General features: G+C 39.5%; 1 protein-coding gene across 1 annotated transcript in view; it reads right to left on the bottom strand.

Moving 5' to 3' along the window:
* Window positions 1-24,265, bottom strand: part of ADAMTS18 (ADAM metallopeptidase with thrombospondin type 1 motif 18) — a 74,414-nt gene that overhangs the window by 2,655 nt on the left and 47,494 nt on the right. The window contains exons 10-21 of the mRNA XM_040408947.1: window positions 21,538-21,633; window positions 21,171-21,319; window positions 20,906-21,078; window positions 19,556-19,686; window positions 18,167-18,290; window positions 16,494-16,738; window positions 5,047-5,185; window positions 4,294-4,420; window positions 3,915-4,119; window positions 2,605-2,796; window positions 873-1,085; window positions 588-735 (exon numbers count right to left, since the gene is read on the bottom strand). Of these exons, the coding sequence (XP_040264881.1) occupies window positions 588-735; window positions 873-1,085; window positions 2,605-2,796; window positions 3,915-4,119; window positions 4,294-4,420; window positions 5,047-5,185; window positions 16,494-16,738; window positions 18,167-18,290; window positions 19,556-19,686; window positions 20,906-21,078; window positions 21,171-21,319; window positions 21,538-21,633 (1,942 nt within the window). The remainder of the gene's footprint in view (window positions 1-587; window positions 736-872; window positions 1,086-2,604; window positions 2,797-3,914; window positions 4,120-4,293; window positions 4,421-5,046; window positions 5,186-16,493; window positions 16,739-18,166; window positions 18,291-19,555; window positions 19,687-20,905; window positions 21,079-21,170; window positions 21,320-21,537; window positions 21,634-24,265) is intronic.

Genomic DNA, 24,265 nt, shown 5'->3' with positions numbered 1-24,265 from the left:
TGAATGGGAACAATCAGAGAAGATACTAACTGCTATTATTGCTCAGATCCAATAAATGGTGGTACAGTGTTTCTTTTCAGTCAATATACTAAATAACTATTTGGCTACTGTATGGTGGTATAGTGTTTCTCTTCAGTCACAGTATTAAGTAATTATTTGGTCACTATATGGTGGTATTAATCAGTAATTGTATAGCTGTATGATATTATTTCTTGGCCATTGTATGGCAGTATTATTTAGCAAGACTCTAACAGTATTATTCACTCATGGTATAGAATTCCAACACTATACTAGAGTATTGGTAAATCATGACCATATTATTTGGTCATGTAGGGAAGCATTTTCATGGCTCACAGTGGGTTAAAAGAAGTCATATTCACCCTCACCCATTCCCTGCTGCTGCTGTTTCGACACTGTGCCTGTCCTTGTTTCTCTCTACTTTGTGGTCCTGGCTCAAGCGTTTTCAGACAGGACCAGGAAGTAGAGAGCACCAGGGACCACAGCAACATCGGAAAGTCAGAAAAAAATAAAAATAATCCACCTATACAACCTTTCCTAAGCATTTCCTTGATTTTTAGAATCCATACCTTTGGATCCTGAAGAAGGACAGAAGTTCATGTTGCACGCTTGGGAAGTTGATGGCTTCTGATTAGGCAGACATCCTACCACAGGTCTACCTTGATGAAGACACTGGACATTTCGCATCTGCACGCCTCCACCACATGTAACTGTACACTGGTCAGAATAGACACATGTTCTCGTTACATGCATTGTATACATAGGTTTTTTCGTTTTTTACTTATTTTATACTTATATATAAAATAACGTTTACAGCAACTAATGTTTTTGTGGCATAAGGATAAAGGATTTACCGGTTGCCATGGTGATGTATGCCATCCATAAAATGCAGAGTAGGGTGACTCCACAGGGCATGGTTTGCTATTGCACGACTGCTCCAGGGGTATATTCACTTTTCTGAGACTACGGCATCTTCTCTGAGGAACAGTCACAAGTTTACCATGACTGTCTTGCTCTCCACACTTCAGTTCACGCTTTTTTACACCAGGACCACATGTTGCTGAACACTATGGAGAAGCAAATGGTAATTTATTAATAACATTAAATAAAATCAACTATCCACTAGATTACCAAATATCCAATGCATTTCTATATCTAAAAATGACATACAGGAATTTATCTGCAGATATTTTGACACATTTGTGACATATTTGTAGATCCTTTCTTCTTGATTTCCAAGCAAAAGCAAAAAATTCAGTTGTTGCCCCTATGAAGCCCTAGCATCTTATTTACTCTTTCCCAAATATGAGATCCATAGAGCTATGTTATGATCTGCTATATTTTCTACAAAAATAAACACGCCCTCTAATAAATATTTCAGCATCTGAAGAGAGACGGATTGAAAATTGAAACATTAATATTTAAACTTTTTAAAGACATTCTGCTTTTTTAACATGTTCTTCCATATGGACAAACCTTTAACATAGAGGAAAAGATATTTTGTGATTCTAAAAGTGCCAATGCACCTTCAACAGCTGTTCCACCGATGCTTGTACAAGTGACCGCAGTCTCTCCTGACTTTACAATTACACAATGCATGCTCAATTCAGGCAGGTATGTGTTTTCTATAGAGAGAGAAAGTCACTGTCAGGCAACTCTGACGGTGATTTAGCTCCCTGGAGAACAAAAGGATTGAGCGTTAACCCCCCAACTTCCCCAACATCATCTATCGGTGGAGGGTCTGGAGGCCACCATACACATTATACTCTTACCCAGTCCCACCAAAAATAGAGGGCTTGGCTGATGATAGTCTAAAAGGCATGGGAGATTTTATACGCACATTAGTTGCTAGTTGTTCTCCACCTTATAATTTACATTGCTACATTGGGTCTGTCACTGCTCTGCTACTTCCACTAAGAACTTTACTTATTGAACAACTACTACTCCCATTTTTTGCCTTCACTACCATTCCCCTTATCCCCTTTCTCTGTGTGTTTCTGCACAACTGCTTCTAATTGCTAATCATCTCCTGCTATGACTCTGTGCTGCTGACCTCATTTCCATGCCAGAGCAATTAGGGTCCAAGTTTGCTAAGTTCCTTGCTATGGTGCGCTATTTCCTGTTGTCTGCTTGTGTACTGACCAATGCCTGTTTTCCTCCACTGCCAGCCTTGAAGTTGGACCACTTTCTTGGATTTGTACAGACTCAGCCTGCCCTGACCTCCGCCTGTTTCTAACTACATGTTTTGCCTGATCCTTCGATGCCTTGCAACAGTGTCTTTGACCCCATAGGTCAGCTGTCAACCATACAGGAGGTAGCAGTCTGGTGGTTCCCTGCAGCGAAGTACAGATTCCTGTATAGGGGCTAAAAGATTAATACCACTGAACCGCCAGGATAATGCCTTAAGGTTAAGTCCAGATCCAAACTGGTTGGTTGACACAATGCTTCCACACCCACTACTGTAACATACTTGCTATCATTGCCAAGATGAGGACAAGCATTCCAACATCAATTAAAGACTAATAAAAAACAAAACAAAACTTTCTAATGTATTCTAATATTTACATAGATTTTTATGTAGGTTACCTCAGTCCATGCAGATATCACCCACTGCAATTTGTCATTTTTCTGGCAGCGTGCTGACATACAGCTCTCAGTGGACTCCGGCTTTGAGTTGGCTATGCACAGGTTTTCTGGAAGTATTTTATATTTCTCCAAGTTGACACTTCTGCAATAAACTTCTCGTTTCTTAATTCCCTTTCCACAAGATCGGGAGCACTGGAATGGATGAGGAATGCAAGCTGTCAGACATTAAGATGCATAGCTCATGGACAAAGATTATATTAACATGACATTAGCAGGGCTAACTTACATGGATATATATCAGAGGTGAACACCTTGGGTCTTTGGAGTCAGTATGAAGCCAAGACGGAATTTTTCTAAGCTTACTGTTCCCCAAAATAAATCTTTACATTGAGTGTCTCAGTCATGAAACCAGACAGCTTGGCCGATGCACCTTTACTTAACTTGTGACAGCTACAAGCCCTGGCTTATTACAAGGCCTAGGAGACATTGCATGGCTCTTGAGAACAATATAAATTCAGATAAATTTACTATCTAAGAATTTTTTGTCATTGATGCTTTTATTAGGCCGGGGTGTATCCCCTGTATTATTAATCAAGTATATGACAACCTTTCTTTCAGGGATGCTGTACCTAAAATGTACTTGTTCACGAGTAGACCTCTAAACTTTTAATATTTACTGATTGATGGATTCCATGTCTGGATAAGTTTTATTGCATATATAATATGACTGGCCTTAATGTGAAGAAAATTAGTTTATTATTGGACTCCTTTTACCCAAAACCAGAGTCACACACCATTTCTGATCTAGAAGGCCTTAGTGGATTTCACTGGGTACCATGTAATGCTTCCGAACACTACAAAGAACCCATGAAGTCCTTTCAAAGGGGTTGTCAAGTAAGTACTTCTTTAAGGTAGAATGGCATAAAAAAATGTGACACTCACCTCACCAATCCACCTCTAGTTTTCCACTAGACACACAGAAAATGACCATGTGCAGTTATTTCCTATGTGTCAGTAGGGACCAGGAAGTAGATACCAGCAAGAACAATTAGGGTCTGTGAGGCATAACATTTATTGTTTCTCATTTTGACCCATTAAAAAAAAAAAATATATAGTGTTTGGACAACCCCTCTAACTGTAAAAAAATGATATATAATGCAGAGAAGATTGTGGCTGTCTAAAAGTCTAAAAGTCTATACTAATTACATAACCTCCAACAAAAATGCTACATAACCAACAGAAAGGCAACAAGGCTAATAAAATAAATCAAGACCTATTCTATCTTCTTCAAGAACTCTTTCTCATTTTACCTGAGACCAGGGTCCAGTGCTCCATTCTGCTGGACAGTCCTGGGTATTGCACTTTTGGACTTGGATTGGAGTAGTCACTGGGCAGTTGGAATGTCCAACCAATTCCTCACCCTGCATCATCTTTTTTTGGAGACACTTAATAGTCCTGGTTTGTTGGCCCCCACCACAAGAAGCACTACATGGACTCCACTGGCCAGTTGACCAACTATAAGCAACAATAATAAAGTCTTAGAAAACATATATCAGAAAGGCATGATAGATAGATGATAGATGATAGATGATAGATAGATAGGTAGATAGGTAGGTAGGTAGGTAGGTAGGTAGGTAGGTAGATAGATAGATACTGTAGACAGAAATTGGATTACTGAAAGCTACTCACTAGGCTGGACATGGTTGGGTATTGCACAATCTTGGTTCCAGGAGAGGTTTGCTCAACAAGCCACACATGCTGGAATTAACTTGAATTTGGAGATCTTGCAAACACACAAGTTTCACATTCATTTGACCTTAAAAATATAGAAAGTCTCATTAATACCCTATACTTATTGATATACAGATCAGTATATGATATTTAATATAGCATGTATTATTAAATATTCAGTATTATTGGATAGATTACAATTTAAAAGGTTGTACAGGATTAAAAAAAAACATGTCTGCTTTCTTCCCGAAACAGTGCCACATCTGTCCACAGGCAGTATGTGGTATTGCAGCTGAGCCCCATTCCGTTCACATGAGACCTGTCCTGCAATAGCAGACACAAGGAAGAAAGCCGTCTTAATTGTATAACCCTGTACAATCCCTATAAAATTATGACTTGTGTACATAATGGGTCCTCGCTGGAAAAAAAAAAGTTCATAATGGGTGAAGTCACTTTAGAGAACACTACAACACATACAGTAAAACGCATAAAATACAATATGAATAGGTGCAGACACACTAGCTGTTAGGTCAGCAGGTTCAACCCAAGTGTAAAATCTGTAACAGAACGTGCACCTACCATGTGCCCCTTTTAACATCTTCTAATGTTGGGTCCAGAGGCTATCGCTACCTGTGCACCCCCTGAGCTACACCCCTGCCTTAGATTCTATAAAAGTATTTCATACCATGCATTGAGAAAAAAATTGCTTACCCCCACCACATGACACAGAACATTCGGTATACATAGGGGCCCATGCAAAACTGGTTTTCTTCACCGGTCTTTCATCATTTGTAGATAAGGGTAATGTATACTCCCAAGCAAATCCCCCATTCTTTCCTTGATAAAGAACCTAGAATGAAGATGACATGTCTTTACTGACAATGCTCTAGTTTAGAAATTCTGCTTTAGTTCAGTCCATACTTTCGCCAATAGAAAATAAAAATTTTTAGAAAAAGGGGCGCACAGTATTGACAAACAGGCTATGCAAGGCTGGCCTATACCAGGCCAATTTTTATAGAGGTTCTGAGATTTGACATTGATCCCCAATGACACGTAGGTCATCAATGTGCGATGGGAGGAGTTCACCTCCCATCCCCCCAGTAATCCTAAAAACTGCAGAACAAATGGCCATCAGTGCTTAAATGGGTTGTCCCACGAAAAATATTCAACGGTTTTCAAATCAGCACCTTAATCTGAATATTTTTGTAATTGCATGAAATTTTGTAAATCCTCTGTTATTTAGAGAAATGTGTCCATATACGCCACCTGCTGTTTGCTGTTTTTCTAATTTCTCTATCCATCTTAGTGACGTGGTTGCACATGCTATGTTCCATCTGTCAACTGCCACCGGCTGCAGCAGAAAGGACCTGCCCCCTGAATCGAGGCACATCCCCTGAGCTGCCAGCCTGAAATTAATCTAGCTGAGCAATTGAACCCATGAATGGGGAGATATCTGGATCCATGTGAGATATAGGGCTCATCATGTACTATATGATGTCTGATTTTCATTGTTTACATTAATCATGGAATAACCCCTTTAAAGAGTAACTGCCCTTTGACACATCATTGAGATATGTCAGAAGTTTTGAATGGTTGGGGTCCGGATACTGAAACCTCATCCACCATTGAAATGAAGGGGCAGAAGTGCTCATCTGTGTGACCCTTTGGTTGTTTTTGTCTTTTCTTATTAGCTTCTTAGATATCTATTAGCCTATCCTCAGCTAAGGAGAAGAACTGATCACAGCTGAAAGGGCACAGGGCTCTGCCCCACCAATGAGAACTTCTGGAATGTCACTATAAAATAACAAAAATTGTGTGAAAGTGCAGTTACTCTGTAAAATTACCTTTTAAGAATGCACATCTAATATTAAAAATAAAGTATTTATATAAAAAATGCAATAAAAAATAAACACCAATATAAAAGTCCTCAAGTGACTGTCTTCTGCAATGCTCCAAAATAGGAAATGTATGTGAAAGCCTGAAACATAGAAATAGGGGTGCAGAGGTAGAATTCACACTTGTATCCAAAGGGACCCAGATGCCCCTCTACCACTTAAAGCACTATAGTATTTTAAATGACGCATGTCAATACAAATATTTCACTGGGGATCAGGATTTTTAAGTCACACCAGTGGTGAAATCAAGTATGGCCACCATAATTACTTCTACAGTCAGGGGCGGATTGGCCATAGACCTTACAGGCTGGCCAATAAAGGTTTTTGGGGATGTGTCTTGTGCTGCTGGCAGTATTTTACGATGGACTGTGGTATTTGACTCTGTTGGGGTGGTATAATGTGCCACAATATGGTATTGCCCTGCCTTCCATTAGTTTGGATGCAACTACAAAACGGAGCCACTTTTAGTCAAGGTCTGATCCAAGTCTGTTGTTGCCCCTTGTTGGGTAAGGAAGGAAAGGGACAAAGTTTACAAACAATAGTCCAATAAAAACGACTACAAAAGAATATATTTCACTGCCCAAAACTATAACTGTCTGGAGCAAGGTGGTGTAGGCCATTAGATTGTGGAGGCCCCTGGGGCATTTTACCCTGTTGTCATCCAGCTCTGGCCAGAATTACAGAACGATTCTACTGTGTTTGGTACGGCCAAACGGTCTAGTTTCCTGATGCAATTTTGGAAGCCAAAAAAAAGTACCAGATTGAAAAAAGAGGATGTCGTATCTGTCCTTTATACTTTCTCTTCTTTTATGATCCACTCCTGAATTTAGCTTCCAAACCTGCATCAGGATACCTGACCATGTGGTTGTACCCTTAGACCTCATGCACACGACAGTATTTTTTCACAGTCCGCAAAACGGGGTTCCGTTGTTCCGTGATCCGTATCCGTTTTTTTTCCTGTGTGTCTTCCTTGATTTTTGGAGGATCACCAGACAAGACTAAGTGAAAAAAAAGTCAAGTCAAGTTTGCCTTGAAAATGATAGGAAAAAAATGGACACGGATCACGGACGCGGATGACAATCTTGTGTGCCTCCATGTTTTTTCACGGACCCATTGACTTGAATGGGTCCGCGAACCGTTGTCCAACAAAAAAATAGGACAGGTCCTATTTTTTTGACGGACTGGAAACACGGATCACGGATGCGGATGACAAACGGTGCATTTTCCGAGTTTTCCACTGACCCATTGAAAGTCAATGGGTCCGCAGAAAATCACGGAAAACGGAACAACGGACACAGATGCACACAACGGTCGTGTGCATCAGGCCTTAGAGTCATAAGAGAAATATTTCACAGCAGAATTTGTGATTTATGGGCATTCAGGACAGTCAGCTCAAATGGCCAAAAATTGGCCATTCAAGCCAACTTTTGTCTAATGTGTATGGCCAGCTTAAAGAGGTTGTCCACAAAAACATTCTACATTTTTTCAAACAACACCTGGATCAGATTTGCCTGTAATTAAATATGTATTATAGCTACTGAGTAATTCAGTGAAATCCATCTGTATAGCTCCACCTGCTGTTTGTTCTTTTCACAATTTCTCGGTCAACCTCACTGAGGTGGACACGCATGCTCGTTTACATCCTTCAACTGCCATCAGCATCAAAAGCAAAAAAAGACACAGACCTTGAGAAAAGATACCCCTCCTGAATTTCCAGCTTGAAATAAATCTAGTAACACAATTGTACCAATGAATGGGGAGATCTCTGGATCCATGCAAGCTACAGGGCTGGTTCTAGCTTTGTTAGAAAAAGATTGTCCTGTACTATACGATGTCTGATTTTTATTTTTATATTAATCATGGCAAGTGGTTGAGTACGTGCCTTAATGATGCTTCATTCTCTTCTATATGTTTTTTATTATTATTATCATTATTATTTGACTATTTGAAATCAATAATTGGTCTGATTTTTGTAAATTTTTTTAGTATGTTAACTAGTATTTAAAAGTTGCTTTTATGCACAATGTTTTTAGTTCAGAATTTATTTTCTCTTGATTCACATAGTAAAATAACTCTTGGCAGACTGATAAATAGTTTTACTGTTAATCCTCAACTGAGCCCATAAATAATTCTACTTGTAACTAAAAAGTTAAAAAATCTGAAAAATATAGAAATACTGAAATTATTATGGAAATATTTTTGAACAATATGCACTGTGGACCCCTCATGATAACGCAATGGTCTATACATTAACGTCTCTTTCTCTAGTGCTATGAATCATGGGGCTCCCAATGTGAATTATCTTTAGCCTCCTTATTGCCATAAATTTGACTGTGGTCCATATCAAGCCCTTGGACAGATATTTTGTTCAGTTTCATTCCTTCGGAAGTAATATAAATCCCATTTGGTGGCTGTTGAGACAGCCTAAGGCTTCAGCGCTGGCCAAATGGAGTGCTTACTTATTTTATGATTGAGAAAATAGAATATAACTTTTTTAATTAACACAAGTGGGAATGCAAAAATGTGAACGTTGTTCCAGATGAATAATAAAATGCCTTCATAAGCAACACTACAGGAAAAATCATCAATTTTAACCCAGTGTTTATGTCAAGGTCAATAACATTGGATTTAATGGATTGCACTTAAATATATTAATGACCTCAAAATATTTTTTTTTCCCTTTTGGCCACTTTAAGACACATATGAATCAGGAATTTTTCAAGAAGGCACACCCGGGTTTATTATGTACATGTTAATTACTTTACAGACTTCACATAATCATTGGACTTGGGAAATTTACTGATGCTTTCTTAAAGGGATACTTCAATCAGAAAGAGTAGTTTTTAAAACTTTAAATTCATATTAAATTCATAGTAAACATTTTTTTATTTTTGGCTGTTTTTCATTTCTGCAGTTCTATACCATTAAAAAACAAATACAAAATATTGTCCGTCTGCAGTAGTCAGCACAGAGAGTTAAAAAAAACTCCTTTGTCGACAGAGAACTCATTGTCAACCCACAGCTGCTGTGAGGGGAATATGTAATCTAAAGGGTAATCCTCATGATAATAGTAGGTGTTGAATTCGCAAGACAGTATGACTGCTTGATAGGCCCAGGTAAAGATGTCCACAGATGAGTAATGCATCGATTAGTGTAATCTGAGATGCTCTAATTCAGTGTTAACCAACCAGTGTGCCTCCAGCTGTTGCAAAACTACAACTCCCAGCATGCCTGCACAGCCAAAGGCTGTCCGGGCATGCTGGGAGTTGTAGTTTTGCAACAGCTGGAGGCACACTGGTTGGGAAACACTGCTCTAATTCTCTAATATGAGTCACTATAGGGGGATCTGTCTCATTGGAGTGAATTTTCTGGCGGAAAAAGTTAAGTGAGGCTGTTTGCTGTGCTAAAGGTCCAAAGAGGAAGTTAAAAAAGCCAGGACAGGAAGTTGAATACTTAGAATGAGAGCAATACTTATATCAAGAAAACTATCAATATTTTCAATAAAAAAAGAATAATCTCATGGAGGTTGTTAATGTGACAGAATAATTGATGGTAGTATCCCTTTAATGACAAATCAAAAATAATGAGGCTTGTACAACTTGTACATAAAGACATTGCAATAAAATCGGGACTGGAGTGATATTTGACTCAGTTGTTTTACATACTGTTTTCTGTTTATAGACATCTACTGGATATTCCATGTTAGTCAAATTTTGTATAATAGTGCAGTACCAGACTTGATCATTAGGTGGCTCAGAGAGCTCTTAGCCAAACAGTATTACCTTTGTGCAATAAAATTTGTGTATTATTTTTTAGTAGAGTTATTATGCACGTGTCTGTTATCACATTACTATCCGTTACTTAATTAAAAATTGAAAGCCCATGAAATCTTTACAGTGTTGCTGTGTCTCTATGGCACAGGTATGTGACCCGGAGGTGTACAGAAGGGCAGTTACAGGTTAACACTCTATCTATTGACAATGATAACACTGACTACTAGTGGATCCCAAGATGGATGCCTTGTATTAAGACAATGATGGGAGTGATGATATTGTAGTTTATGGCACAAGCAGTCACAAGGATTTACCTTGTGACAAAGATATAACCTGAAGATCCCCGGGGCACATACTGCTTTTACAACCTTTGCAGCTATACAGAGGCCATGCTGGCAAAAGGATCCAACATCATAGTAGTTCCATTTATCTGTTAGATAACATAACAGCTTATTTTCTAGCTAGGCTTATGTACCAAGAAATTAGTAGTTGGGTATCAAGGACTCACATACTGTTGTTTATAGCTGCTTTGATATCACTAGGTTCATTCTAGTAGGTAGCTGTGACATCACAAATCTCTGTCAGGTAAGCTGCTGTGACAAGAGGGTTTCAGGAAGGTAAAATAATGTGACATCACAAGTGGGTCTCTGTAATATAATATGTCGGGACATCACAAATGTATTTCTGTTAAGTAAGCTGCTGTGAAATCATAAGTGAGTCTCAAAGAGGTAGTATGCTGTGATACTATGACATCACAGGTGTGTTTCCATCAGATAAACTACTATGATATCACAAGTGTGCTTCAATCAGATAAACTACTATGACATCACAAGTGTGTTTCCATCAGATAAACTAATATGACATCACAAGTATGTTTCCATCAGATAAACTACTATGACATCACAAGTGTGTTTCCATCAGATAAACTAATGACATCACAAGTGTGTTTTGATCAGATAAACTACTATGACATCACAACTGTGTTTCCATCAGATAAACTAATGACATCACAAGTGTGTTTTGATCAGATAAACTACTATGACATCACAAGTGTGTTTCCATCAGATAAACTAATGACATCACAAGTGTGTTTTGATCAGATAAACTACTATGACATCACAACTGTGTTTCCATCAGATAAACTACTATGACATCACAAGTGTGCTTCCATCAGATAAACTACTATGACATCACAAGTGTGATTCCATCAGATAAACTACTATGACATCACAAGTGTGTTTCCATCAGATAAACTATGACATCACAAGTGTGTTTCTATCAAATAAACTACTATGGCATCACAAGTGTGTTTCCATCAGATAAACTACTATGACATCACAAGTGTGTTTCCATGAGATAAACTACTATGACATCACAAGTGTGTTTCCATCAGATAAACTACTATGACATCACAAGTGTGTTTCCATGAGATAAACTACTATGACATCACAAGTGTGCTTCCATCAGATTAACTACTATGACATCACAAGTGTGTTTCCATCAGATAAACTACTATGACATCACAAGTGTGTTTCCATCAGATAAACTACTATGATATCACAAGTGTGCTTCAATCAGATAAACAACTATGACATCACAAGTGTGTTTCCATCAGATAAACTACTATGACATCACAACTGTGTTTCCATCAGATAAACTACTATGACATCACAAGTGTGCTTCCATCAGATAAACTAATATGACATCACAAGTGTGATTCCATCAGATAAACTACTATGACATCACAAGTGTGTTTCCATCAGATAAACTATGACATCACAAGTGTGTTTCTATCAGATAAACTACTATGACATCACAAGTGTGTTTCCATCAGATAAACTACTATGACATTACAAGTGTGTTTCCATCAGATAAACTACTATGACATCACAAGTGTGTTTCCATCAGATAAACTACTATGACATCACAAGTGTGTTTCCATGAGATAAACTACTATGACATCACAAGTGTGTTTCCATCAGATTAACTACTATGACATCACAAGTGTGTTTCTATGAGATAAACTACTATGACATCACAAGTGTGATTCCATCAGATAAACTACTATGACATCACAAGTGTGTTTCCATCAGATAAACTATGACATCACAAGTGTGTTTCTATCAGATAAACTACTATGACATCACAAGTGTGTTTCCATCAGATAAACTACTATGACATTACAAGTGTGTTTCCATGAGATAAACTACTATGACATTACAAGTGTGTTTCCATCAGATAAACTACTATGATATCACAAGTGTGCTTCAATCAGATAAACAACTATGACATCACAAGTGTGTTTCCATCAGATTAACTACTATGACATCACAAGTGTGTTTCCATCAGATAAACTACTATGACATCACAAGTGTGTTTCCATCAGATAAACTACTATGACATCACAAGTGTGTTTCTATCAGATAAACTACTATGACATCCCCCCCCTCCCTTCCCTCGATCATACATGATCACAGCATCTGAGAGTAAAAACAGTGTAAAAGTAACAGAAAAATAAAATTAAATCATACTTACCACCTCCATTTGCTCACGACTGGCCGGCCGCTGCCATCTTGCTTGAAGATCTGGCGCAAAATCTTGCGCGGACCAAGATGACATTGTCACGCCAGCCATCGCGAGCAAATGGAGGAGGTAAGTATGATTTTTTTTGTTTTTTACACTATTTCAGGTTAAATCAATTCGCTACCAGAAAGCACAAGGAAATTCGGCTTTGCGGCAAATCGAATTTATCCAGTATTAAACACTCGGGCAACCCCTTTAATACTGTGCCCCTGTTTTGTAATGTCTTGTGTGTAAGGATCCCTCCACCTCCCACAAAAAAAAAGGCATTCCTTGTGATCATTTCACATGAAATATTACTGAAACTGATAGATAACAAGTTCTTGGATAGAGACCGATAAGCAATGTTTTTTGCAGCAGCGCAAAACAAAGATCCCATTGATCATGTCATTGCTATTTCTGAAATCTGCCCTCAAAGTAGTGGTAACGCGGTCTCTACTGTAACACTTCACTTCCTAAGATTCACGTGGAATAAGTCCAACTGTAATTTAAAATTTTCCTAAATAATAAATTAAGCTATTTCCTAACAACTCCACATTAAAAAATCTGGATGTAGAACCAGAAATGTAAACCTTTCATGTTGGAAGGACCTCCAGGGCTACAGCCTACTTAACTGGCCTTCCTCCAGAACCGACTCAGCCAAGTGGAAATAACTTCTACATTTAAAGCTGGTGATCGAGGTCTTAATGTACGGACAGGCTCGGAACAAAGCTTTTAGGTCTACCACTGACACATAAGCCACCTGACTTCAGACACATCACTCAGCAAGCCTGACCACAGAGCAAAGACTTATAAAATTTACAGTTTCTTCATTTTAAAACCACAGACTCCAAGCCTGGTACTTGCCAGATCTGCAAGAAAAATTGTTAAATTCACTAGATTGCCAAACTAATCCTCTCTATTATGTTATTGCTTAGTATCGTATATATCTGTATTATTGCATTAAAGGCATTTTCCTGGATAAGCCATCAGTATCTAATTGGAGGGGGTCTGACTTCTGGCAGCCCTGCTGATCAGCTGTTTGAAGAGGCTCCGGTGCTGTAGCTTCTTCCTTGGCCAGTAAATGTCATATAGCTTAGATACATATAGCTGTCATATAGCTTAGATACATATAGATGTCATATAACTTAGATACATATAGCTGTCATATAGCTTAGATACATATAGTTGTCATATAGCTTAGATACATATAGCTGTCATATAGCTTAGATACATATAGCTGTCATATAGCTTAGATACATATAGTTGTCATATAGCTTAGATACATATAGTTGTCATATAGCTTAGATACATATAGCTGTCATATAGCTTAGATACATATAGCTGTCATATAGCTTAGATACATATAGCTGTCATATAGCTTAGATACATATAGTTGTCATATAGCTTAAATACATATAGCTGTCATATAGCTTAGATACATATAGCTGTCATATAGCTTAGATACATATAGTTGTCGTATAGCTTAGATACATATAGCTGTCATATAGCTTAGAAAGAAATGAAAATTTGGGCAGCACAGATGTATAAAAGGTATAGGCGGAGTGCCAGCGGCTGTGGAGGCGATCCCCCTCCAAATAATAGGCTGAAGAAATTCCACGGCACATCCAAGGCGTAAAATAGTAGAAAAACTTTATTCACCAGACCCGCGGGTCTGGTGAATAAAGTTTTTCTACTATTTTACGCCTTGGATGTGCCGTGGAATTTCTTCAGCCTGTCATATAGCTTAGATACATATAGCTGTCATATAACTTAGATAGGATCACAGGGGGGGAGCGGGCACACTGTTGGATCTTTCCGCACGGCTGTCGGAACTGCTAAGGATCGACCATGCGCGATCCCTCACAGGAGCCGAGGAGAGAGAGGGTGGCGGGCACACAAGGCTCTTACGTTTCGTGTACAGAGCCGGGCCACTCCCTAAAGGCAGGGAGAATCCTGTACACGAGACGTCACCACCGGAGCCTGGTGGATGACGTCAGGGGTCACGTGACCCACATCGGCAGTTCAGAAAGCCTGCAGAATAAATGTGAGTAAATTACAAATGTATTTTTAATAACCTTATAAGCCACCATAACATATATAGATATAACTCGGATAACCCCTCTAATGTGTGCTCTGTTAATATCTGTTGGGAGGGGATACTTAGTTATGTTGTGACAGTCTGGTCTGGTCCTGGATTGGTGGTGAACGACAGAGTGATTGGTCCAATAAGGCATGAGAACACCTAGGCGTTCTCATGCTGCATTTCTTTTGTGGATCCCATGTTAAGAAATCTATTTCTAAGGGTCAGGCTTTCCACCAGTGGGTGGTTGGTCCTATGTTGTAAGCTGAATTAGTGTCTTGTTTTACAGTGTTGTCTTATAATATTGCTGTGTACCAAGTTCCTAGTTGTCCACAGCCATAATATAGCACCCACATGTTTTTTTCTCTTGAAATCCATACAAATCCTGCAATGTTCCATTGTATCACTGTATCATGATGCTTCTCGAGTGCCGTCTATAGTAGCAGGGTACTTAGCCAACCGGACTCCATACATACATTTCATAAGGCTTTTATTATAAGGCCCTAAGTCCCAGACATCACCAGAAACCTGTCAACACCACATCTCATTCATTATAAACATCATGGGTGGCACCCAGTCAGCCCTACTTACTATTGTACTTTTATATTAGGTCAGATATGTCTGGTTTGTTGTAGTTAGAGCTTTGATCTCAAGCAAACCACACATTGTCTCAGCTTGACTAAAAATACTTGTAGCCAAATCTGTGATTCATATCTTCAACATCCACGGGTCACTGGGAAAGTATCTCTGAATGTTCATCGTGTTGACCTCAAATTAATAGTTGGGGCCACTTGGAAGGGATTAGTGCACATAGGCTGATAAAGTTGGCTCACATGGCAGGTTTTAACACAAATAACACAGTTTGGATGATTTATAGTCTGGCTCTATTTTAAGCTGCTTAGCTTAGTATAGCGCATAGTACGGCTACAGAGCATTGTCCTTAAAGGAAAACTCTGGACAAAGCTGATACTCTGTGTTGTGCTAAGCACAGAGCTTGAGGGGCAAAGCATGACCCATGGAATCCAAGACCACCAAAGAAATACTCCATGCTGTGAGCATATTGCGGTATATCAGTTTTTACTACAGTTTGACAGCAGGAACCTTTATAATATCTTAAAAATAAATAACTTCCTCTTGACACATTTGCCACTTCTAAAACCACAACCAATTTTCCCTAATATGCAGGCACATTGCCAGTTTTCACGTGTTTTCCAGTCTTGTTTTTCCATACCATGCCACTCATAGGAGACATGTTAAAAAATAAGACTCATGCTTCAGTAAGTATAATCTGTCAAGGACCTCATGGAGGCAAGATGTTGATTGCAATTAGTATGAATTAATCTAATAGCTGTGATTTAACTTCTTTGGGAAAGGTGTTAGAACAGCATTGTAGGTGGCAGCCTTCACCTCTGTTCAAGCTCGGTTTCTCTATTTTGACAGCTTTTTTCACACCTCTTTTGAACCAGTCCTCCTCTGAGTCTAAGATGCGAACCTTGCTGTCATCAAACCAGTGTCCTTTGTGCTCAACATGTGCTGTCATCAAATGAGTGGATGACTAGCGAAACGTCGTCAAGAGAAAATACAAGTTTAGTTGCTCTGAATTATTACGTATATAATACGTATGACCTGGATGAATGAGAACCTTCACAGACATAGTATGGCTCAATCATTTATGACTCCTGTGGACAAAGGGCACACCAAAAGGGAATGTGAGGAGGTCTGGGGAACCTAAGACCTTCCCCCACCCAAAGCTCCTTCATGACAACTTTCAACAATACATAGTTTTACTTATTTGCCATACATGTCCACCATTAAAAAAGTATTAAATAAAAGTGTATAGGTACTTACTTCTAAAACCAGAGTTTCGTTGGTTGGTCCAGCTGCATAAAGACTTTCTGGTTGCTGTGCTGATCTTTGATAATTAAAAGTGGTCCCAGCGAATGAGAACTTTCCAGGCCAGTCAATGGTCCAGTCTCCTGTTAAATAGTACTTTCTGTTGAGGTTTCTCACAGCGAGGTAACTGGTGGAATACTGGAGCTCTCGGAAATGGATGCTTCTAGCACCCGCTGGAACAGTGACTACAGAATAGTAGTCTACAGGAGAGACAATGACAAAGTTATTTTAGTTTCAAGGCATAAATGCAGCTTCAAAAATGTTTCATGTCATAGTGATCAATTGTGGGGTCTGAGTACTGTGACCTACATGCCACTAAAACACTATCTTTCCTTGCTGGCTGAAAACAGGCTCATCAGAAAGTCTAGAAAGTGTTTAGCTAGTAAGAGTTTGTTCAGATTTAGAAAGGTATGGCTACTTTTCTCTAAAAACAGTGCCACACCTGTCTACAGGTTATGTATGGTATTGCAGCTGGACCCTATTGATATCCATAGAGCTGAACTGTAATACCGTGCACAAACCATGGATAGGTATATGAAGGTGTTTCTGAAGAAGAGGCAGCCATGGAAACCCCAGTTAGTTAACTTTGGATGTAAATGGAGAAGAAAACATGTCAAATCAGGAAGCAAGATAAGCAAAAGTAAGGTTTCTTTTAAACCTGATCAACATTTCAAATGCTCAGAAAGTTTTTCTAAACTTTTAGGCCTTTGCATTAGAGTGAAATTAATGTATACTGTAATATTTTGTCCCATTACGACAACGTATTCCCTAACCACAGGTATGGGACAAGTGTCTGATCAGCTGTAGCCCCGCTGATCACGAGAATTGGGGTCCAAGCACCCCATTTGAATAGAGAGGCAGACATGCATGCATGTCCATCGTTCCATTCAACTCTATGGGAATGCTGGAAATAGTCAAGTACAAGCGTTTGGCCATCTCTTGAAGGCCCTTAGGGTTTATTGTAATGCTTGACCTGCTCCCTTCAAATTGGGGAGCACGGGCCCACATTCTCGTGACTATTGGGCCCCCATTGGTTGAATCCCCACTGATCAGACACTTATCCCCTATCCTGTAAATGTGGTGGGACAACTCCAGAAATGTATTACATACTGTACATGGCAATCTATACCTTGTATGAACCTGAAAAAATACCAGACAGTTAATAGACTGTGACTGTAGTGATTATGAGTCAGCTCACTTGACCCAGCAATGCAAACAACCAACTATGAACTATTTTGACCCTCTCTTATCCCGTCCTGTCTAAACAGCGCCCTTCACAGTTTCCAACAAATTTGCAATAACAATGTAATAATCAAAAAATAAGACTGTGAAAAATATCAAGTGACCATAAAAAATCGACCTTGCACAGTCTGGTTCTGCAGTACTAAGTGTTTGTTATATGATCCTGAACCAAGCGCCAATTAATGGTTCTTAATGTGGTGCCACCTGCCAGCCCTATGGATCTATCCTTCCAGCCAAACTTTAGCAACGCTTTAACATCCTTGATGCAAATTTGTATCTTCAGGTTCTAACAACTGGAGAGCCACATGGATGGAGGTCTAGACTCACACAAGGTTCTTGAGTCAAGTCACTGGATTAGGTGCTAGACCATTACAAAAAGTTCTTACCGTTAGTTTTGTGATGGTTCAGATACTGTCCTCTGTAGAACTTGCATGTTGAATTATCACCTTTACAGACCCCGCAGGCATCGAAATTTGCTTTTGATCCAAGGACATAATCACACCCTACAAGCTGGCACCGGAATTTACAGAAATAAAATGTGCGTTAGGAGATCGGAAGTGTTGGAACGTATCATATCACAGGATGCAGAGAGATCATTTCTTCATGCTGTCTCTGAGCCAAAGTGAAATTAAAATCCATTCACGCGCCCGCACAGTGCATTTAGTAAGATGATATTTTACACCACAAAGGATAATAGAAATCCAATTAATTAAGTACTTAGTTATCTGCCATTCTGAGGTTAATATGAATTATACCGCATTGAAGCTGACATTACTGTAGTTTTATTTTTCGAGTTAGATAAATTTGCATTTCTGATGATATTGTGCAGTTACGGAATGCTCAGCCGTTTCTATCTATCTAGTCATAGGGATTGGATACATTGGAGATGATATCAGTGGATATAAATGATGCTTTTTAATGGGATGTACATTAGATGATGCATGCTGATCAAGGTAAGACATTGTAAAAAAGATATGGTCCAAAAGTCAAAAAAAATCTATTATTGCACCATATTGATCCCAGGTGTATAATCTGCTGGACCCACTTACTGAAAACTTCTATAGATTAAACAGTTGTATTGTAAAAGCAGAAATATTTACTACTATATTTAGGCATTTAGTGTACCAATAGACATGCATGGACGCCTCTTGATTTAGTCTCTTTTTGGATGCCGCCAATTTGGCTGGCAGAACAGATATCAGGGGACTACTATTCTCCCTAAAGTCGCCAGTAGAGATGAACAAATTTTATAAAATTCAATTTAGCGTCTGATTTGGCCAAACTAGCAGGCCAATTCGATTTGGGTCCAAATGAATTTGGTATCGAAAGTGTCCCAATTGCCTGAAAAAGCCTTTCTCTTTCTCATGTCCCAAATCAAATCACACAAATTTGGTTAAAATCAGAACTTTTTGGAAAATTTCAAAATTTTTGAATTAAATAGCTCTCTAGTCGAAGTTCAAATGGTAGGATCTCCATATCAGACATTTATCATATGGTATATCTTGTGGATACACTATAAATGTCTAAGGTGAGAGAGCCAATTTAATACTTGGTCAATCTGCTGGCATCTCCTCAATGACTTACTTCAAGGAACCTTGCATGCCTCCAGAGATGAGACGTGTGCTAGGCACAGATCTCCATTTAGCTAACAGAAAGGGACACATAATGGAAAATCCTCATTTGTCAACTGAACACAGTACTGGTATAGGGTTTGTTGAATCCAGATGACCTCATTGAAATTGCCAAAAAAGGCTACTTAATTTCAGTGGTTTTACCTCGCAACTGCCGTCAATACAAATGTCGAGTCCATTGGAAGAGCAAGGTGTTCCATCTCTTACTTTGTTGGATAAGGCAAAGAAGAAGTCAAAATCTTCAGCAGTACAGTACAGCTTACAGATATTCTCCTCTGGAACACATAAGAGATTCACACGAAGACCGTCAATAAGTAATTGCAGAAGATCAGTGATAGGTTTCCTGGCCCATTGGTCTTTTCATTCAAGCATGGATTTGAATGAAAGATTAAAAGAAACGCAAGAGGACAGCTCAAAGCTTTAGTTCTGGGAAAGCTCCTAAGGCATATGTCAATTGTATTCACAGGCTCACATTGAATGGATTGAAATGTTACAATATTTGCCACTTGGATTATTACTAAACGTAAGAGTGTGGACCAAAAGGGAGATACCAGAAGGCTGAATGCATACGCTTGCAGCAACTTGGGACAAAAACACATTGAAAGTGTTTCAAGAATCCAAATTTTAAACTAAATTAAGGTCTTTAATTAGAAAGTTACTACAATCAAGCACACTAAAAACAAGCACAATCTGGCTAAACTAATAACACACAGTTGAATTGCCCTAGTCTTTCATGGAGCACATTGAGTAAAAACCCACAATGCAGGGGGGAAAAGTAGGTGAACCCTTGATTTTAATAAACCATAGAGCCACCTTTAGTAACAATCACCCCCACCAAAGTTTCCTGTATCTGCAAATTTGTACAATGTGTAGAGGAATGTTGGAACATTCCTCCCTGCAAATGTGTTTTAGTTTATCGGAATACTGCACACTAACACAAAAACCTCATTCCAACTGTGAAGCACAATGGATGGAGCATCATGGTTTGGGATTGCTTTGCTGCCTTAGGACCTTGACCCTTTGTGATCATTAAGAGAACAATTAATTCTAATGTGTATCAGAATATTTAACAAGAGAATGTAAGGGAAGCAGTCCATGACCTCAAGCTGAAGAGACAAGTGATGACATGACAATGACCCATAGTCAGAGTCCTTACCTTAACCCAATTGTGATGGAATGGTCCAAACTTCCTCCTGAACAGTAGACAAATCTTATTTGCAGCTGCATGAAATGATTGGTGGAGGTGATTGCTGCTAAGGGCGATCTTCAGGTTACTACATGTAAGCACTGTATCTGTTTTCTCAAGACATGAACGGTACAACTGTTTGTGTGTTATTAGTTTAGTTAAATTGTGTTTGTCTATAGCTGAAACTTTATTACAACTGCAAGTAGACTCAATTCAAAGTCTAACTAGATTCAATTTGACAGACCAATGATCAAAAAAAATGTTTGGCAATTACGTAAGACTATCAATTGAACTATTATGCGCCTCACCTTCCACCTTTGTGTAGGGCTTCCATTTGTAGTACCACCCTCTGAATGGCTTGCTGTTGAATTCAGCACACTGCTGTGCTCGGAAGTTAGGAGTGTTAGGAGGACAAGCTTGGGTGTTACAAATCTGATAAATACGGCTTGAGCCCTGGCAGTATTTCCCTCCATGCTGAGGTCTATATAACATAAAGAACATGGCATCATTAGCCTATCACTCAAATTATTAGTCATCAAATTTAACCGGGACAAAAGAGAACTAGTGTCTTACACTGGGTTATTGCAGAACCTCTCCTGATACTTCACTCCGGCACCACAGTCTCTGGAACACTGGGACCAATCCGACCAGTCTGACCATCCTCCATTAACTGGTCTTGGCCCATTGTCTCCAAATCTCACACATTGTCCTCTTCGGCACCACTATGTTCAGTCAAGTATAGAAAAAATATTGTATTATTTCCCAGGAGGTGTAATAAAATGTAATAATAACCGAAGCGTTGTGGGCAATGTTGAAGAACAGTATAACAGATATTCATCAAATTATAGTCTAGGACAGAAGCTTTTCTTCTTTTGGAGCCGGGTACTAACATGACTGGAGTTGTTGAGTCATGCAGTGTATTAATAGGGGAAAATCTTACCATATTTAGACCACAGACTGTTCCCTCTGCAGCTGGCATGAACTTCGTCTCACACCTGTGCCCATATTTGTGGCACCACAGGGACTTGCATATATCCTACAGAGAAAAGAAGTATGTGATATACAGTTTTTCACCTTCCATCCATTCTTCAACGTACCCTGAGAGTATGGGAATACCTACACAACCACTGATCCTTTCATGTTAACACCATCCTACATTCATACAGGGAGTGCAGAATTATTAGGCAAGTTGTATTTTTGAGGATTCATTTTATTATTGAACAACAACCATGTTCTCAATGAACCCAGAAAACTCATTAATATCAAAGCTGAATATTTTTGGAAGTAGTTTTTAGTTTGTTTTTAGTTTTAGCTATTTTAGGGGGATATCTGTGTGTGCAGTTGACTATTACTGTGCATAATTATTAGGCAACTTAACAAAAAACAAATATATACCCATTTCAATTATTTATTTTTACCAGTGAAACCAATATAACATCTCAACATTCACAAATATACATTTCTGACATTCAAAAACAAAACAAAAACAAATCAGTGACCAATATAGCCACCTTTCTTTGCAAGGACACTCAAAAGCCTGCCATCCATGGATTCTGTCAGTGTTTTGATCTGTTCACCATCAATATTGCGTGCAGCAGCAACCACAGCCTCCCAGACACTGTTCAGAGAGGTGTACTGTTTTCCCTCCTTGTAAATCTCACATTTGATGATGGACCACAGGTTCTCAATGGGGTTCAGATCAGGTGAACAAGGAGGCCATGTCATTAGATTTTCTTCTTTTATACCCTTTCTTGCCAGCCACGCTGTGGAGTACTTGGACGTGTGTGATGGAGCATTGTCCTGCATGAAAATCATGTTTTTCTTGAAGGATGCAGACTTCTTCCTGTACCACTGCTTGAAGAAGGTGTCTTCCAGAAACTGGCAGTAGGACTGGGAGTTGAGCTTGACTCCATCCTCAACACGAAAAGGCCCCACAAGCTCATCTTTGATGATACCAGCCCAAACCAGTACTCCACCTCCACCTTGCTGGCGTCTGAGTCGGACTAGAGCTCTCTGCCCTTTACCAATCCAGCCACGGGCCCATCCATCTGGCCCATCAAGACTCACTCTCATTTCATCAGTCCATAAAACCTTAGAAAAATCAGTCTTGAGATATTTCTTGGCCCAGTCTTGACGTTTCAGCTTGTGTGTCTTGTTCAGTGGTGGTCGTCTTTCAGCCTTTCTTACCTTGGCCATGTCTCTGAGTATTGCACACCTTGTGCTTTTGGGCACTCCAGTGATGTTGCAGCTCTGAAATATGGCCAAACTGGTGGCAAGTGGCATCTTGGCAGCTGCACGCTTGACTTTTCTCAGTTCATGGGCAGTTATTTTGCGCCTTGGTTTTTCCACACGCTTCTTGCGACCCTGTTGACTATTTTGAATGAAACGCTTGATTGTTCGATGATCACGCTTCAAAAGCTTTGCAATTTTAAGAGTGCTGCATCCCTCTGCAAGATATCTCACTATTTTTGACTTTTCTGAGCCTGTCAAGTCCTTCTTTTAACCCATTTTGCCAAAGGAAAGGAAGTTGCCTAATAATTATGCACACCTAATATAGGGTGTTGATGTCATTAGACCATACCCCTTCTCATTACAGAGATGCACATCACCTAATATGCTTAATTGGTAGTAGGCTTTTGAGCCTATACAGCTTGGAGTAAGACAACATGCATAAAGAGGATGATGTGGTCAAAATACTCATTTGCCTAATAATTCTGCACGCAGTGTATCCCTATTACCATGTTAAGTCAACTGTAGCCTTATATGTAATTCTTTTAAAGGGGGTTTCTGGGTAGATAAGTTTTCAATGGGTCAGAAAGGAAGGAATAATAAAAGAAGGAATGAAAAATAATCTATACTTACCTACCTCACTGATCCCGCTCCCGCCTGCTGCTCTCCACTTACTGATCCCGACTCTACACATAGAAAACGGCTTGGAATGCTCACTCAACCAATCACTGACTGAGGAGTGTCACTGCTGCAGCCGTGATTGGCTGAGAGGGCATTCCAAGGCATTTCCTGTGTGTCAAGCTGGAAACATGAAGTGGAGAGCAATGGTGACTGGAGTCGCAGTGGAACAGCAGTGGCAAGGAATCAATGAGGTTAGTAATGCTACTCTTTTTTACCTTTTCTATCCCCTTTTTATATACTACTAGCAGAAGGACCCGACTTTACACGGATATATTTCATCTATTTAATTTAATGTTTGTGTGTGTCGTTAAAATATATCAACAGTATCCACCATAACAGTGACCTCTACAGCACCTCGCGCCTTTAACAGTGAACTCCCCAGTCCCCCACCCCTTAACACTGACCCCCCCACAGTGCCCCGCCACTTTAAAATTGGACCTCCACAGCAGCCCATCCGCTTAACTTTGACCTTCACAGCAGCCCGCCCCTTTAACAGTGAGTTTCACAGCACCCCACTCCCTTGACAGTGACATCCTCAGGTGCAGACCCCTTAACAGTTATCTCCAAAGTAACCTGCTGCCTTAACAGTGACCTCACAGTACCCTGCTCCCTTAATAGTGACCTCCACAGCAGCTGCTCCTTTAATAGTGGCCCCTGCCCCCTTAACAGTGACCTCCACAGCTCCCGCCCCTTTAACAGTGACCTCCACTGTGCCCGCCCCTTTAACAGTGACCTCCACAGCGCCTGCCCCTTTAACA

Source organism: Bufo bufo, chromosome 10 (assembly GCF_905171765.1).
Source record: "Bufo bufo chromosome 10, aBufBuf1.1, whole genome shotgun sequence".
In the NCBI taxonomy this organism is placed as follows: Eukaryota; Metazoa; Chordata; class Amphibia; order Anura; family Bufonidae; genus Bufo; species Bufo bufo.
Note: the sequence above shows the minus strand (reverse complement) of the source record. Positions and strands in the feature narration are given on the sequence as shown.